This window comes from Emys orbicularis, chromosome 3 (genome assembly GCF_028017835.1).
Source record: "Emys orbicularis isolate rEmyOrb1 chromosome 3, rEmyOrb1.hap1, whole genome shotgun sequence".
NCBI classification, from domain to species: Eukaryota; Metazoa; Chordata; order Testudines; family Emydidae; genus Emys; species Emys orbicularis.
In genome coordinates, this window is record NC_088685.1 from 48,986,118 (window position 1) to 49,005,024 (window position 18,907).

Genomic DNA, 18,907 nt, shown 5'->3' on the forward strand with positions numbered 1-18,907 from the left:
ATGCAACGCAGTGCCGCGTGAAAATCAAGGAGCTGAGACAAGGCTACCAAAAAACCAAAGAGGCAAACCGACGCTCCGGATCCCAGCCCCACACATCACGTTTCTACGAGGCACTGCATTCCATCCTAGGTGCGGCCGCCACCACTACCCCACCAGTGACCGTGGACTCCGAGGATGGGATATTGTCCACGGCCGGTTCCTCCTCGGAAATGTTAGCTGACGGGGAAGATGAGGAAGGAGATGAGGAGGACGAGGCAGTCGACAGCGCTTGCACCGCTGATTTCCCCGACAGCCAGGAGCTCTTCATCACCCTTACCGAGATCCCCTACCAACCGTCCACAGCCCTTACCCCGGACACCGAATCAGGGGAAGGATCAAGCAGTCAGTGCTTTAAACATCTAAACATTTCATTTTAACATAACTGGAATATTTATATTGTTAAGAATGGGCTTTTCAGTCACTCATTTAAACATAGAAACTTTTATTTATAACAAAACAGGAATATTAACTATATTAGTAATTTGTTGTTCATGATTTAGTTGGCTTAGTGAACTATTTACTCCTAACTATGTATAGAAAATCAAATAATGTCCGGATATTCATGATTAGGCCACCACAGGACGCTCCACTCTGTAGTCCCTTATGCTGCACTTAAATGAAAAGACGGTCAATGTGCCCGGGAATGGACAGAGAGTCCTCCTGGGATAGCTCGGCATAGCTCTCCTGGAGGTACCGCTCAAGCATGCGCATGAGGTTCCGCGGCAGGGCGATCTTGTTCGGTCCCCCGTGGTAACACACGTTCCCACGCCATGAGTCCATCAGGTAGTCCGGGATCAATGCACGGCACAGCATGGCGGCATACGGCCCTGGCCTCTGCATGGTCTCACGAAGCATCCTTCCCCTCTCGGTCTCCGAGATCCTCATGAGTGTAATATCACACATGACGCCCTGCTTTAAATTAGGGAGGGGAATGTTAGTATTGGGACTGCTTTACAGCCACGCGGTGGAGGCGGCAGAGGGGCAGCATACAGGGATCTTTCCCGGGGACAGCCGCGAGGTGGTAGGACAGGGGCAGAGCTCATGCTTCCCTGATTGCTGCCAGCAGAGAGTGGCCTTGCATTCAGTGCGAAAGGAGCCCAGTGCTACTATTACATTTTTAAGCTGCCACAATCTACGGCTTACCATGTTATCCTGCAGCAGAAGTAGAGGTGTCCTGCAACGCTTCTCTGATCGCAACTGCAGGACCCCAGACACAGAAGGCGAGGGCCGAAAATTCGACCTTGTCCTGAGTGCGCATGTGAAAGGTCCAGTGCATGGTGTTGTTCACAGAGAAAGACTATGTTCTTTGTTAGCAACTTCATTTATCTGTCTCAGGAATTTACTCCCTTTTTCCCATTCCCACAGACACATCTGCGACTGTCTCCCAACCCAGCCTGGCATCACACTCCCAGAGGCTAGCGCAGATTAGGAGAAGGAAGAGAAAGACGCGTGAAGACATGTTTTATGAACTTATGGACTGCTCACGAGAGCAGGCAGCCCAGACGACACAGTGGAGGGAGAACTTGTCACAAATGCACAGAGCAGTCATGGAACGGGAGGAGAGGTGGCGCCAGGAGGACCAGCAGGCTACTCAAACCCTGCTTGGACTAATGAGGGAGCAAACGGAGACGCTCCGGCGCCTAGTGGATGTTCTGCAAGACCGGAGGCAGGAGGACAGAGCCCTGCTGCTGTCTATCTCTAACCGCCCTCCCCCGCCACCAAGTCCCACACCCCCCTCACCAAAAGTCCAAAGAAGGAGGGGCGGCAAGGGCCGTTAAAACTTTCAGTCGGCCCCTGCACACTGCTGCAGCAATGGAAGGCTCTCATTCCAAAGTTTGAAAAGTCCTTTCCTACCCATCTCACACTAGCCCACGTCCAAGTTTCCTCCCCCCCCTTTTCATGTGCGGTTCATAATAAAACATCTGTTTCTGTTAAGTACTGTTTCCGAGAGTGTCTTTTAGAGGGGATTCTGTCTGAAGGGGGGGAAGGGGTTTGTTACTTGGACAGGACAGTCACCTGTAGCAGGCTTCAGAGGCGGGGGCAGGTCCAGCATCAGGACACATACACAGTACAGTCACCAGTTACCCTGGTCAGTCTGGGAGGCGGTTTTCATGTTCTGGGGTGCGAGGGGGTTGATCTGTGACTTTGTGGCGGGGGAGGGCAGTTAGAGATCTTATGCCGCGGTCCTTATCCTGGATCACAGAGCCACGCAGCAGGGGATCTGTTACCCTCCGCCCCCTGCCAGAAAGTCACTTGGCCGACACATACATGCAGTCCCGCCCAGGACTGCTGGCAGGCTGCGTTGAAACAACCAATCCAGCACTGCGGAGCCTGTCATTCCCAGAGTTTAGAAGCATCATTTGCATCAAAACACTAAACCCGCCCCCCGCCACAGTCTGCGTCCCCGGTTTAAAACATTCCCGCGAAAACAGTAAAAAAGAGAACCTTGTTCATTAACAAAACGGAACAGATTTTATTTGTTGGGAAGGTGGGGAAGGGGGTATGTAACTTGGAAGGATAGTCAACAGTAACTGGGTAAAGAAACGGGGGCAGGTTCAGCATCTGTGTCCACAAAGTAAACAGTCACTGGAGACCCTGCTCAGTCAGGAACCTGGCTTTCAAAGCCTCCCTGATGCACAGCGCGTCCCGCTGGGATCTTCTAATCGCCCGGCTGTCTGGCTGGACGTAATCAGAAGCCAGGCTATTTGCCTCAACCTCCCACCCCGACATATAGGTCTCCCCCTTGCTCTCACACAAATTGTGGAGCACACAGCAAGCAGCTATCACAATGGGGATATTGGTCTCGCTGAGATCACAGCGAGTGAGTAGGCTTCTCCATCTCCCCTTGAGACGGCCAAAAGCACACTCCACCACCATTCTGCACTTGCTGAGCCGGTAGTTGAATAGTTCTTTCCCTGAGTCCAGTGCGCCAGTGTAGGGCTTCATGAGCCAGGGCATTAGCGGGTATGCAGGGTCCCCGAGGATGACTGTAGCCATCTCCACATCCCCAACAGTTACTTTGTGGTCCGGGAAGTAAAGACCTTCCTGCAGCCGTCTAAACAGACCAGAGTTCCTGAACACCCTAGCGTCATGAACCTTGCCAGGCCATCCAACGTTGATATTGGTAAAACGTCCCCGATGGTCCACCAGTGCTTGCAGCACCATGGAAAAGTAGCCCTTCCGGTTGATGTACTGGCTGGCCTGGTGGTCCGGTCCCAGGATAGGGATGTGAGTCCCATCTATAGCCCCACCGCAGTTTGGGAATCCCATCTCGGCAAAGCCATCTATGATGAGCTCCACGTTTCCCAGGGTCACTACCTTAGATAGCAGTAGCTTGACGATTGCCCTGGCTACTTGCATAACAGCAACCCCCACGGTAGACTTGCCCACACCAAAGTGGTTAGCGACGGACCGGTAGCTGTCTGGCGTTGCGAGCTTCCAGAGGGCTATGGCCACTCGTTTCTGGACAGTCAGGGCTGCCCGCATCCGGGTGTCCTTTCGCTTCAGGGCAGGGGACAGCAACTCGCACAGTTCGAGGAAAGTCCCCTTCCGCATGCGAAAGTTGCGCAGCCACTGGGATTCATCCCAGACCTGCAGCACTATGCGGTCCCACCAGTCCGTGCTTGTTTCACGGGCCCAGAATCGCCGTTCAACAGTATCAACAAGACCCAGTGACAGCGAGATGTCCTGGGCGCTGGGTCTCATGTTCTCAGAGAGGTCGGAGCTAGTGTCCGACTTCATGCCGTCACGGTGGTGCCGTAGCCTCCTCTCATGATTGATCTGCAGCTGCCTCTGGTACAGGTGGAGGAGAAGCTGCGAGGCGTTGAGAACTGCCACAATTGCAGCGATGGTCGCAGCGGGATCCATGCTCGCACTGCTGTGGCGTCCGCGCTGTCAGTAATCAGAAAAGCGCGCGAACTGATTTCCCGCCGGCGCTTTCAGGGAGGGAGGGAGGGAGGGCGTGAGTGACGGACGGATGACGACAGGCGCCCAAAAGCACCCTCGACACATTTTTTTACCCAGAAGGCATTTGGGGCTCGACCCAGAATTCCAATGGGCAGCGGGGACTGCGGGAACTGTGGGATAGCTGCCCACAGTGCACCGCTTCCAATGTCGACGCTTGCCCCGTTAGTGTGGACTCACAAAGTCTCACAAAGTCGAATTACTGTCCTTAGTGTGGACACACACGTTCGACTTTGTAATATCGATTCCACATAGTCGAATTAACTAAAATCGAAGTACTCTCGTAGTGTAGACATACCCTAGGACTCCTCCCTTATTTGTTGCAGAAGTTGGAGGGTGTATAAGTGAATGAGGAAGGGGTTTGCAGAAAGAAAAAGACATATCCCTGACACCAGTGCAGTCCCCCCTGCAAAAATTTCAAATCCCTACTCCAGAGCATAGAAGTGGTAGGCTTTTCAGAGAAACAGCTGTAATTTTTTTTTTAAATATTTGCAAAACAGCATATTTTCCCTAGAAAGGCAATGGATTTGAACAGGTATTGTTGAAGACATAATTTTAAGACATGGTGTGGTCTAATTGAGAGGCTAATTTAGCCTATAGAACCTTTATTACCACAAATAATGCACAAGTTGAAAAGAATCTTGCTTAATTTTCAGAGCTGAGTTAGCAGGACTGGCAGCTAACATAGAAACACTTTTTCTTTATTTGTAAACCAAAGAGATTTGGTCCAGAATCACAGAGAGATAGTAAGCATGGAACTACATAAGGCCATTTTTACAGTCATTATTCAGAATAGAGCTGCACTATTCAGAATAGAGCTGTAATACTGTAATTACATTTCTGAATGGGCTAATCTTGGTCCTCTCCTCATTTATTGTAATATTGTAATGCAGGCCGTAGAAGAGCACAGTTCATTTCAGTAGTGCTTTATTGGCATGTTGAGCTGCAGAAGTGCTGCCAAAGTGAGAAAATGACAGAGCCCCTCAATTATTTGAAAGGCAGATACAATTTGGAGGTCAGATCTTCTTAGTATGTTTGAGATTTTATCCCATATCCTTGTCAAATTTGGCTGATGCTATCTCTTTCCTTTCTGCCAGGAGTAATGCAATATTTTTTGTCTATTTTTATAGAAAGTATTTTAGCATTTCTAATAATTCAATGAAATATCTTTCTCAAATGTGTCTTGGACAGCAGAGTAGAGAATTTCTCTACATATAAATCCTAGTCACATTGGTTGCACAATCATTCCTCTGCACTCTGGGTCTCCCAGTTTTAATCTGTAGTTTATGGTCACGGAATCTGTATTTTGTAAGAGTCAGCCTTAGCTTTGCACATTTGGCAGTGATGAGATGTGCGGAGATCTGTAGGGTTCTAACTGTTCCTTTTTCTTCCAGTTACACATTTATTGGTGTCATTAGTCTCATGAATACTATTCATTCATGGATGAGTTTGTTTGAATCACTGTTTGAGAGGATAAGTGTTATTGAGACATAATGTTATGAGTTTATTACACTTTCATTTAGATTTATTGTTTGATTCTGTGATGCTTTGTGGTCGAGGCAGTATTTGATGCTTTGAGGCAGTATCAGAAGTTTTATGTTCTTTTTGTATGGTGATTAGAAGAAGGGATTGACCTAATTCTGCCCTGCAGGCATTGTTGCTGGAGTTTGTGTACATTTAATATTTACAGAACAGAAAGTATTAGGGAGTTTTTTTGAGATGGGGGGAGGGGAAGAGGGAGAGGAGGTTGGGAGGGTGTTGTGTTGTTTCTGTTAGTGTAGTTAGTTTGCTGTTTAAAGTTGGGTCCCAGACTTCACTCCAGTGGATTTTAATGGATGATGGAAATTCCTTCTAAAGAATGTAGCAGTATACAGGTAGAAGTATATTTCTTGACTATGATTTGTTGTTTTCAGCTTTTATGCAGAACCAATTAGAATACATTAAATTTGAATAAATGGAGCCAAATTTGGTCCTGATTTACTTCATGCAATGACATTAACTTAATGGATGTTGCATAAGTTGTAAGTCAGCAGAGATTGTGGCCTATGAGCATTATCCTGTTTTTCCACAGTTGTTTTAGGAGAGTTGATCATATTCATCCATTTTGTTGTTAGAATTCCACTAAACATGATGCTTATATTCTGGTAAATCATGTTCCTTGGAGTTTCAACCAGGCACTGGGAGATCAATCAGTCCTGAGATAACAGTCATAGGCAGGTTGTGCCATGCATTTCTACTCCAGCTGACTTTCCATAGGTGGAGACCTGCAGTGTAAGGTTCTGCCAGGAGAAGACAATGCCTTTCACGGTATGTGCTTCAGTACCTTCCTCTTCCGTGAAATAAGTTTTTAATGATGTTGTTATGACCTCAGTATTTGAATATTTAAGAATTATTCGTAATCAGAGAAAATCATGTATTTTTCCTAATGCAATAACTGGATTTTATTTCTTATTGAGGAAAATGGGTAAAGGCATGCTAAAAGCAAGCAACTAAAACACTTGAAAGTATAGTTCAGTGGATAATTGTTAATTCTATTCAGATTTATAACACATTTCTTTAACTGAGACCTTGAAAATGCAAACACTCAGTGAATTAGCAGTGAATAAACATATTAAAGTATGGCTATGTCCACCCATATTGGCTTTATAATGATAAAGAATAATAACATTAAACAATATTTAGGGCTCTATTCAGCACTCCTTGCTGAGCTTAAATTTCCCATGACTTCAGTGCACAGGCCTTTTACAGAGTAACAAGGTTTTATAATGTGTATTATGTACTAAAAAGTTAGCAGTACAGAATAAAGCTTCTAACTTTAATCATTCTAAACATATTCTTTGTGGTTTTAAACAGATTATACTTTAATACATGTCTGCTGTAAGAAAAATTTTAATTTTATTATTAAAATATAGCAAAGCTACTACTTGCACTAGCGTGGCCAGAAAACTGATCAGTGTCATCTGTTCCTCCCTGGGCACTAGCCCAGCACTAGTAGTTTGTTGGTTGGGTCTAATGGTCATCAGAGAAGAGGGTGAAGGAAAGGTCTCTTTCTAGTGGCTGTGAATCCCTCCAAAGGACTATGACAAGCACAACATCCTGATCAGAGTTCTTGACAATAAAGTTCATCCTGGAATGGGATCAGCTAGTCTTATCACCTGCTGTTGGGAAAGGTATCAGTTAACCCTAAATCAGAGATTGTGGTTCCTGAATTTGGCCCATCATCAGCAAGCTAGATAGGTATGGTAGTAGCTGGGCCAGGGCTAGATTATCCAGGGACTCCCCGAGTTTGGCCATTAAGGGCATTAGATCTTGGAAAGTTTCTTTCCATCTCCTCCTTGATTTTGGGGTTCACTCAGTTACCTTTACATTCATAGGTCAGAGGTTCCCTGCCTTTTAAGTACCTCCACACACACACCCTCTTGTTTTCTAAATCTGAATTTGTAATCTGCTAGGTTGTGTTGGCCTTTATTGGCTCTCAGGAACCCCTAAAATTAGAGCCTTTAAAAGGTCAGCAAAGTGCTTTCCCCATCAGATTTTACTTCAAACTGGGCCCTTCCTGATTTCTTTGCTGGACAAGCAGATTATTTGCTTTCCCAGAGTTTCCTGAAGGGCTGTACACTCATGTATTTCTGTCACAGTGTAGGGCTAGTGTATACTACAAGGAACTAGTGTACGGTGTTGCAGTGGAGATAGGTCTTGAGTGTTCCTACTAGTTTATTGATACCTTGCGGGTTGCCCTTTCCAGTAAAGCATGAACAAAAGAAGCAGCTGAATCAGTCTCTTCTCTGCTGTTCATGTGCCAGAAGGCTTAAAAAAGTAGCCTCCACAAGGTATCCATTTTTCAAAGTGAATTTATTGTTTGTGACGAGGGTGACCAGATGTCCCAATTTTATAGGAACAGTCCCGATTTTTGGGTCTTTTTCTTATATAGGCTCCTATTACCCCCCACCCCCTGTCCCGATTTTTAACATTTGCTGTCTGGTCACCCTATTTGTGACAGGAGTTGGATGAACAGTCCAGGAGAGTGAAGTCATCGGTTATTTACAGAATGGATCCAGCAGGGCAGTGAAAGCTCCTACGCCGTACCCTACCAATGTGTCTCAACCCCTAACCTTGAATGACTAGCTGAATGACAGGATTTAGATTCTGTGTCCATTAAACCTAAGGCAGCTTCAAAATTTTCAATTTTTGCCATTTCAATGACAGTTTTCATTAATTTCAACATCTTAAAAAAGGAGGGAGAATTGCTTACAAATGTTTATCTTGGCTTTTTTTAAACCTATTTTTGAGACTAACAGCTAATTATTATCAGTTGTGCTAGTGGGATCTTTTTTGGTGATATGGTTACTTTACACACTAGGAACTGGACTGTGCATCTCATTTCACATGGACCTCTTAACAGTATGCATTTAATAAGGCCTTAACCATTTTCATCAAGTAAGAGGAGTGCAGCTAGGCCCAATGTACCAATCTCCAAGGCTGACCCCAATGCATGGTAGATCAACTGAATTAGGCCACAGCATGGGTTACAGTCATCAGCTGGCTAACAGGGGTCAAATGACAGTGCAGAGGAACAATACATATGGGTCAAGTTTGGCAAGGATTGCTTGCCAGCTGTTAAGTTCAATTTTGTATGGTTATTTTAATAAAAAATGTGGCTATTTTAACCTTCAAAACATGCACATACCTGTCTTTCTTTACAATTGGCACTTGTCAGAGAGATTTTAAATCTTAACAATGGGAGTATCTATTATTTAGGAAGACATCGTTTCCTATATTCAAACCGTTATCAGAGAAATGCATTTTGGTTTTTATTGGAGAGAGCTGTGAATCTTTTATTAACATGTTCTGGTACTTTTACGGTACTGAGAGCTTCTCTACACTTACAGCACTGCAGTGGCACGGGGGGCTCCAACGGTGAGCCCCACGTGGGAATGACAGCTTGGGCTGTCAGCCCCGGGGTGGAGGGCTCCAGCTGTGAACAGCCGAAAGCCAACAGGCGATGTAAGTAACAGTGTCTACAGGGACACTGTGTTGCCCTAACTACATCGATCTAAGCTCTACTCCTCTTGCAGGGGTGGAGTTAGTAGGTTGGTGTAGTCAGGGCTGGCTTCAGGCACCAGCTAAGAAAGCAGGTTCTTGGGGCGGTGAATACAAAGGGGCGGCACTCCATCCGCTATTGGGGCGGCACGTCCGGGTCTTCGGCGGGAATTCTGCGGCAGGTCCCTCAGTCCCTCTCTTCCTCTTTGAGCTGCCGCCGAAGTGCCGCCAAAGAGGAAGAGAGGGAGTGAAGGACCCACCGCCGAGCTGCAGCAGAAGTGCCGCGGATCGGCTTTTTTTTTGTTTGTTTTTTTCCGCCGCTTGGGACGGCAGAAAACCTGGAGCCGGCCTTGGGTGTAGTGGGTCACATACATTGGCAGGAGCAACCTTGTAGTGTAGACGCTTACGGAGTTAGGTTGACGTGTAGTGTAGACCAGACCTTCGTTTGAAATACTGTGTCCAGATACTATGTCGCTTTAAAGACACTTATTTTGCTTTAAGCTGATATATTTCATTTCATTACCTAAAACCAAAGCACTATTCAGCGAAAATGTTTTTTCTTATCATTGCAAACTTATTTAAACTTATCTAATTTTTTTACGTAATGTGACATTTTACTCATGTACTATGAGTCTAATTCTGCTCTGTTTCTTTCACTGTTGTAAATGTAGATTATAAAACATGGGTCTGATGGTACCTTCTGAAAAGTCAATGAAAACTGTTTGTTTAAATGGGAAAATTTTTGTGCCTATTGACTTCAGTGGAGTTACATATTTGTAATGATGTAACTGAGAGCCAATTTGGCCTTACCTATTGAAAACCCATGCACCATTTAGAAAATATATAAGACAGTAGCAAATGTGTGGGAGTGGGTACATTTGTATGCCTAATCTATGACAAATATAGATTTTTTAATTTGAATACTACAGGAGAAAATAAACATAAATTATAGGAGTAGTCATTTTCAGCTATTACTATCTAATCATTGGGAGCAGTTCAATTTTCTGTTTTCTCTGTGAGCAGTTTTGCCTACCCAGTCAACTACCTTCCTCCTCTGACAATGAAGAATGCTTAGTTGTTTTCGGTTCAAGGTCACTTTTTATTGCTGAGTGCCAACAATTTTGAAAAGATGTGTAAAGATTTCTGCTGGAGTCATAAAATTCTGGCAGTGTTTGGCTGGAAAGTACAGTTTAAATCATTCAGTATCTATTGTAAAATTTGAATAACCTTTGTACATTTTACAAAATGAACATAACCATTTGTTTCAGAAGAGACTTCTGTTTTCAAGGATTATAAAGTGTTTCAAAAAGAACAAAGACAGTTTATAGGTAAACACTGCAGTATACTTTTAAGTACTACTCAGATTATGGGGAATTCCTTTACAACAGGATATGTATCAATTCACTCAAAATAACATTGTTCTGTACAGCATTTGTGCAACGAACAATTTTATGACTTGCTGTATATGTTTTGAATTTGTATCACTTCTTCCTCTGCCCTCTCCCTTAGTAGATCTCACTGTTTTGTGACTTGCTACTACTGTTAGCATAGAAATTATTTCTGCAGATGAGCTTTTAAAAACAATTTAAAACACAACAGCAAATTCAGTACTTTGAAACTGATGCAGAATATAAATAAAGCTGCTAATGCTATCAGTAGAGCTTCAAACAAATTAACATACTAATTAAATGTGTAATCCTCAGTGTTTTTGCCAAGTCTTAATCTCTAATTAAATAACAAAACTGCACCTCCTGTGTGGAGGGGGGCCCATGAGTGCAAAGAACCAGAAATTCAAGGAATATTAATAGATTTGAAGCCAGATGAACCATTATGTAATGTTCTCAAAATGTAATATTAAACAGGGAATCATCATTGAGCAGGTGTGTTTCTAGTGGGGTGTCTCAGGGATTGGTTCCTGACCCTATTCTATTTAGCATTTTTATCAGTGACCTGGAAGAAAACACAAAATCATCACTGATAAAGTTTTCAGATTACACAAAAACTGGGGGAGTGGTAAATCATGAAGAGGCCAGGTCACTGACACGGAGAAATCTGGATCACTTGGTAAGCTGGGTGCAAGCAAATAATATGCCTTTTAATGTATGTAAATGTATACATCTAGGAACAAAGAAAGGAGGCCATACTTGCAGGATGGATGGGGAACCCGTCCAGGGAAGCAGTGATTCTGAAAAAGATTTCGGGATTGTGGTGGATAATCAGCTGAACATCAGCTCCCAGTGGGAAGCTGTGGCCAAAAAGGCTAATATGATCCTTGGATGGATAAACAGGGTAATCTCGTAGGAGTAGAGAGGTCACTTCACCTCTGTATTTGGAACTTGTGTGACCATTGCTGGAGTACTGTGTCCAGTTCTGGTGTTCACAATTCAAGAAGGATGTTGATCAACAGGAGAGGGTTCAAAGAAGAGCCATGAGAATGATTAAAGGATTAGAAACATGGCTTATAGTGTTAGATTCAAGGAACTCAATCTGTTTAGTTTAACAAAGAGACTTGATCACAGTCTATAAGTACCGATATGGGGAACATGGGTGAGGGGGTAAATCATCTCCTCAGTGAGGCTAGCCCCCTGCCCTACCTCTTCTGGCAAAGGCCCTGCCTCTTCTGGCCGAGGCCACGCCCCTGCTCACTGCTCTGAGGGAGAGGGCTGAGAGCTCGATAAGGGCCACCAGAGGGGAGACGCTGGGGGAGATTTTTTCCGGCAGCCACAAATTGTAAATAGTGCGGGCGATTCCACCCAATGAGCATATTCCCTGGAGTGAGCGTGAGATGGGAGACGTGAATCTGCTGTTCCCTCAGTCGGTCTCAGTTCCCGCGTGCCTCTCATAGTGTGAGCATCTCACCGTGCTGAGTGTGATTCTAGTGTTAAAAGATGCGTATTTTTCATACAACATGGCCCCTAAACGCAAGCCAACTACTTCATCTGGTGCTCAACCGAAAAAACAGTGATCTGTTCCAACGCTGGAGGAAAACCTGGCTGTGTTGGACTTATTGAGAGACGGTATCTCGATCTCCAACGTGGCACGTAAATATGGCCACAACGAATCTAGCATCCGTGTCATCAAGATTCGAGAGAGAGAAATTTGTCGAGCCGTGGCATCAAGTGCTCCAATAACTGCTAAGGTGATGAGCTAGGTGCGTGACTTTAGTGAAGACTGAAAAGGCATTAAACTTATGGCTGGAGGACAGGAACCGTAAACGTGTGCCTATTGATGGCAACATGTTGCGAGAAAAGGCTCTTAGCCTCTATGTGCTGTTCAAACCTCCTGCCAAAGAGGGACAGCCTTCTGATGAGAAGGAATTCAAAGCCAGCCAAGGTTGGCTTAACAGTTTTAGGAACTGCTTCAACCTCAAAAATGTCTAGACTACTGGTGAAGCTGCATCTGCCAATGATGAGGCAGCAAAAGCATACCCCGAACAATTAATGAAAATCATAGAATAAAAGGGCTATCTTCCGGAACAAGTTTTTAATGCTGACGAGACTGGGCTCTTCTGGAAAAAAATGCCCAACCACACTTACATTTCGAAATCAGAAAGACAAGCAGCTAAAGACCGTGTGACTGTGTTGTTTTGTGGCAATGCGGCTGGGCATTTAATAAAGCCAGGCTTGCTCTACAGGGCTGCAAATCCCCGTGCCCTGAAAGGCAAGAACAAAAATCTCCTGCCTGTGTTCTGGCAATCAACTAAAAAGGCTTGGGTGACGGTAGCATTATTTTTGGATTGGTTCCACAAGTGTTTCATTCCGGAGGTCAAGCAGTACCTCAAAGAGAAAGGACTTGACTTTAAAGTGTTGCTGATCGTAGACCTCCTGGCCACCCTGCGGCACTCCGGTTTGCACATAATGACGTTGAAGTCGTCTTTCTCCCCCCCCAATACCACCTCCATCCTCCAACCTCTCGACCAAGGCATGATTCGCTGTTTCAAGGCCACGTATATGAGGCTTACGTTCTCATGGATACGTAGCACTATGGATGCTGATTCCAATCTTAATGTGATGGAGTGTTGGAAGTCCTTCAACATTGCCGATTGCATCACTTATATTAAACAGGCAATGGATGCAATCAAACCTGAAACAGTCAATGCATGTTGGCAAAACCTATGGAAAGAATGTGTGAATGATTTTAAGGGTTTCCCGACCATTGACAAAGAAGTGAAATGCATTGTTCAGGTGGCCAGGCAAGTGGGTGGTGATGGCTTCGTCGACATCCTTGAGGAGGAAATTGAAGAATTAATTGAGAGCCATAGAGAAACATTGACTAACGAAGAGTTAGAGGAACTGATAAAATCATCTACAGAAGACGAAGATGATGATGACGAACAGGAAGAGCCAGCAAGTTGGAATCTTCATAAATTTGCTGAAGTGTTCCAAGCAGCGAAACACTTGAATGATTTAATTTCTGAATACGATCCCTCTATGGAATGAAGCCTCAAAATCACACATAGTATTACGGACGATTTGAGACTGTATCAAGAAATGTTTGAGCAGCTCAAGAGACAACAGCGACAGTTGCCGATCACCATGTTTTTCAAGGAAAAACAACCAGCAGCAGATGAGCCTATGCAATCAACTTCTCAACCTGAACCAGAGCCAACCACTTCGTCTACGACTCACTCTCCATCACCCAAGCTCTCCGTCACCTCTGTCTCCTGGATTGACATCAAGCCCTGATGACCCCCTGTAATTACCCCCTGTAATTAAAAATACAGTACTGTAAGATTATATTTTGCATATGTACTCTTTATTATATACTGTACATTACTGTATACATTATACATTTATACATATTACTGTACAGGGTTGTATACACAAAACCATGTACAGTATACTGTACTTTATGGGCAATTTAAGGGTAATTTTGACTCTATGCGATTTTTGCCTTACGCGCTGACTTTAGAACCTAACCCCTGTGTAAGATGCGACTCCATTGTATTTGCTAATTGTCTCTTCAATGTGGCAAAGAAAGGTATAATCCAATCCAATGTCTAGTTGAGGCTAGACAAATTGAGCCTGGAAATAAGGCATACATTTTTAACAGTGAGGGTAATTAACCATTAGAACAGTTTACCAAGGGTTGTGGTGGATTTCTCCATCACTGGCATCTTTTAAATCAAGATTAGATGTTTTACTAACAGATCTGCTCTAGAAATTATTTTGGGGAAGTTCTGTGGCCTGTGTTATACAGGAGGTCAGATTAGATGATCACAATACTCCCTTCTAGCCTTGGAGTTTTTGAATCTATGAATCTCTGCTAGTCTTACCTGCATAACACGCCATAGAATTTCAGCCAGTAATTCCTGTGTCAAACCCAATAACCTATGATTGAACAAGAGCATTTTTTTTAGAAGACATCCAATCTTGATTTAAAAATTTCACATAATGGAGAAACCACCACTTGGTAAATTGCTCAAATGCTTTATTATCCTCATTGTTAAAAATGAACTGCTTATTTGCTATTTGAATTTGGCAAGCTTCAGGTTCCAGTCATGGGATCATGTTATGCCCCTGGCTGCTAAATTAAAGAGCCATCTGATATCTTTTTGCTACAGTAAATAGTTGTGATATCTTTAGTCACCTTTTATATTTCTCTTCAATAATCTAAGTAGGTCAAGTTCCTTAAGCCTCTTACTGTAAGGAAGGCTTTCCAAACCTCAGATCCTTGTTGTAGGTCTTCTCTAAATTCTCTACTTTTCAACATTGTTTTTTTTTTTTTTTTTAAATGTGGGCACCAGAACTGGACACAGAAGTGCTCTCACAAGTGATGTATACAGCGGTAATATAACCTCTCTATTCTATTCAGTATACTCCTGTTTATACTATAATATCCAAAGGATTGCATCCCATAGTTTGCTGAAGCCTCTGCATGGTTGAGGCTCCATGGGCTTAGCGGGCTGCTGGTCTATAGAGGAGGAGTGATAGGATCCAACAACTCTGTATTGATATATTTTCTTGGGGAAATCCTTGCAGCCTTAACTTCTGTTATGTGGCATTTACCCACTCCAAGATGAGGAAGTTGACAGCCTCATTAGAGGAACCAATGGTGTCTGAGACAGTTATGCTGCAAGGAAGGCATGGGCAGGACAGAGAAGAAGACATGGTAGGGCTGGCTCTTTACCAGGATATCCCACAATCTACAGAGACTAAAAGCATGGATATTGTTAGGCCATGCCCTCTGTTAAACTCTTTCTTCAGTGCACACATTCTCAAAACTAGAGATTGTATGAGTTTTCAGCTGCCAGAAGCTTTAGGCTATCCAAATGCAGTACCACAGTATAGTACAGCTTAGCTTAATACTGTTTTGCTTTAATAAAAAAAAGGAATGAACATTGATTACAAAAAGAATTAAAATGGGAATGGTATGAAATCTAAGATTTTTGAAAGAGGAACAGCATGATTCCTGGCTATTGACCTCCTCTCCATCCCATGGAATTTATAGGGAGCATTTTAACTGCTAAGCACTTACATTACAGGCCAACTTAACACTCTGTCTTTGTTTCACAGCTTCTGGCCTCCGCAAAGCCGTTTTCCTTAATGGTTCTCTCATCTTTCTTGATGACTTGGTTTTGCTTTAGATCATATTTCAGGAAGCCATTAATCTTTCCATTGTTACATTTAGATATTTGCTATGAGTGATTCTTATAGTTCTAAGCAAACTCTTAAAGGTAATGAAGATGGCTCACTGGAGAAATAATTAACTCTGGCCTGGATGTGTATGACATGGCTTCACCAATTTTATGAATAAGCTGAATATCTCAGTCCTCAGTTCTAGGATAAGACTAAAGGATGAAATATAGCAATTACAACATGAAAAATCATAAGTACAGATGGTTCAATAAAATTAGTGACTGTGGTAAAGCAAACTTAGTATCTTTGAACTCTGTGAAAGGTTTCCACACACGAGCAGAATTTGGTCATTTTTATGAGTGATGTGGTACAACCTTTTTATTAAGACTATAATGGATTTGGGAGATTATCTGTAAAGGTTAAAAGTTTCTCTCACAGCTACTCATATATTCTGTCTCTCTACCTCTCTTTCTCACTTCAATATTATTTTTTCTAAAATCACCAATGATGGCTAACTGGTGCACAGTTGGTCAAATATCTTCAAACCAATAGGTATTGTATTTCCTTATTCAGAAGTATCTATTATTTTTCAGTATGGTAAGCCTAACAAGGGTCTCTATTCAGCATTTCTTAGTCCTTACACAACCAGACCCTTACTGAATTATGTGGGAGTTTCATCTGCTAAAAGTGCTGAGTAGGCCCGTCTGATGAAACCTTGAGTCATCCTTATTGCCTCCCACAGTCTTGGGGTGGGGGCATTCTTCCTATATCAAGTGGCCAAAACTGAGAACAGTATTACAGATGAAGACTAATGAGAGCCTTTTACAGTAACAATACCATTGTCTTTCTTTCCATAGCCAAACTACAGTAATGGTTTCACTGTTTTTTGTTTTCATTTGTTTTTCTACACAAGCACTGTATCAGCCTTTTGGCAAACTTTGATGTATGTAAATAATGTGTCGTGCAAGTGGTCACCTGCCCAATGAAAACGTAAGCATATAGCCCCTACTGTACTTCCTTAAAGATAGGATCAAAATATCTTAAAAATTGCACCATGTTAACTATCCTGGATGGAAAAAAAACAACCTTAGAGCTTTTTGGCATGTAGAGAGTACTAATTCATTAGATGCACTATGTAAAATGTTATATATTTTGAGTTCATGAAGAAATACTATTTATACATTACATTATTATAGTAGTTTCTCTTCTTTTTTTTTTTTAAACAGGTCATTGCCATAATTATGGATATGTTTACAGATGTGGATATCTTCAGAGAAATTGTAGAGGCATCTACCAGAGGGATTGCTGTGTATATTCTGCTTGATGAGTTCAACTTCAGTCACTTTCTTAAAATGACAGAAAAACAGGGCTTTCAAGTTCAGAGATTCAGGGTAAGGCTTCGTGTTTTACAATAAAATACATGTTTACTACAATACCTAGCTCTTTTGTAGTGCTCTTCAAGGATATTATTTTTTAGGAAGTAAATATCTAATATTAATTTATTTTATGTAATTTATTTTATGAAAAAATAATTGCTATCAACAGGCTCAAAGTACAACCTTACCCTATTTTTGTTACCTTCAAAAAAATGTTTGTCCTTCAGGTCTTTGCAAAATAAATACATGCAGTACAGTCTATAAAACTAAATATTTTTTCTGAGTACTATTATTATTTTAAGAATATTATATTCTGGGAGGACTTAATCAATTTGTTTTTATATTTGTAAAATCAGCCTGCAAAATGTAAGCATAAAGAAAATATAAATTGTTTAGGAAAACAAAATATGGGCTTTCTTTTTAAAAAAAGCCAGTGATTTCCTTTCAAGAGATTTGATGATAAAATTATATCAAAAGGCACAGGATTCCATTTTTTCATCGTTTTCTTATGAACTGCTTTACCATATATTTGTCCTTGTGAATATTCAGTATGATTAGATGTACTTTTATTTATGAAATATGTGCCTTTCTCCGGTAAGAAAGATAATATGTAGAGGGATAGAATCTAAATACTCCAGAAGTCATGCTGTATGTCCTTAGTGTACCATTGGGAGCACAGTCCAATACAGTGTACTTCTATTGATCTAACACAAATATGTGGGATGTTCTTCTAGGTCTGTTGTGCCAAGGATAACACTAAAAAATATTGAAGCTGCTCAATGATAGCTCTCCACATTTCCTCTAAGATACTATAAGTAGCTTCCTTCATTGAACTTTAGCACTTATTCATATCCAGTTCTGTGTAAATATACCAAGTGTGTAGTTTTTTATGTTCTCGACTGTGATGAGACTATTTACAGTGTTATACCATCAAGGAGTTAATGCAGACATTTTAAGAGTCCTGGAGGAACTGTGATATCACAGCAGTCATCTTGGATTAATTTCTTTTGAGGAATGACCAGTTGTAGTTACTTCTAAAACTTAATTTTCTATAGGAAGTATTCAAATTTGCTTTTGCAATAGATACCCAAATGTACATAACTGAATTTAAGACCGTGTTTGAAAATTAATGCATAAAACTAACTTAATTAAAGACATTTAGCAATGTAATGGTTAATTTTTGAAAAAAGTCTTCGGCAACATATGTAGTGTTCTAGTTAGCTTTTTTTTTTTTTTTTTAAATAGAAACCTTTCATAATGGCATTCATATGAAAGGAGCTTGTGACCAGTATCTTTAAGCCACTTCCTCTGGTGGAAAAAAATGGTTGCAAGCTCTCCCACATGGCTTGGCTCAACACTACAGGAGCATGGTAGAGTCTGTATTCATCTTCCTAAAAACAGGCATTGTGTAAAAAAGGGACTAGGGCTGCAGAGGTAGCCTTTGCCCCACTCTAAGCCTCTTCTGACTCTTCTTCACTCCACTGAAATAAATGAAGTTAAACTAGTATAAAAACTGGAATAATGCAGTGGTGAAACAGGCCCTATGTTTTGAGTTATGATGTTTACCATTCATTTGTCTATTTATGGAGAAACAAAGTTCTTAAAACTGCATTTAATAGCCATGCAGAAATCTGCACTCAGCTATATTCTGACTTCATGTCAGTACTTGTTCATCTGCTTTTCTTGACAGTCATAACCAAGAATAGTGATAGACTGTGTTGTAGAAAAGATTATTGTGGTAATCTGCATCTGGAAGAATGTACAAGTCAGATATTTAATTTAACACTTTTTCTGCAACTTTTTTTTTTCAAATGGGGAAAGATTTAAAAATTTTAGGAGGGTAAGTTTATTAGAAGCTATTTGAAAGTATTATCATTAGTTAAGGGATTGGCAGCCAAAAGAAACTCAAAT

General features: G+C 42.0%; 1 protein-coding gene across 1 annotated transcript in view; it reads left to right on the forward strand.

Moving 5' to 3' along the window:
• FAM83B (family with sequence similarity 83 member B) overlaps positions 1–18,907 on the forward strand; it is a 74,357-nt gene that overhangs the window by 37,252 nt on the left and 18,198 nt on the right. The window contains exon 2 of the mRNA XM_065402131.1: positions 16,847–17,011. Coding sequence (XP_065258203.1) covers positions 16,847–17,011 — 165 coding nt within the window. The remainder of the gene's footprint in view (positions 1–16,846; positions 17,012–18,907) is intronic.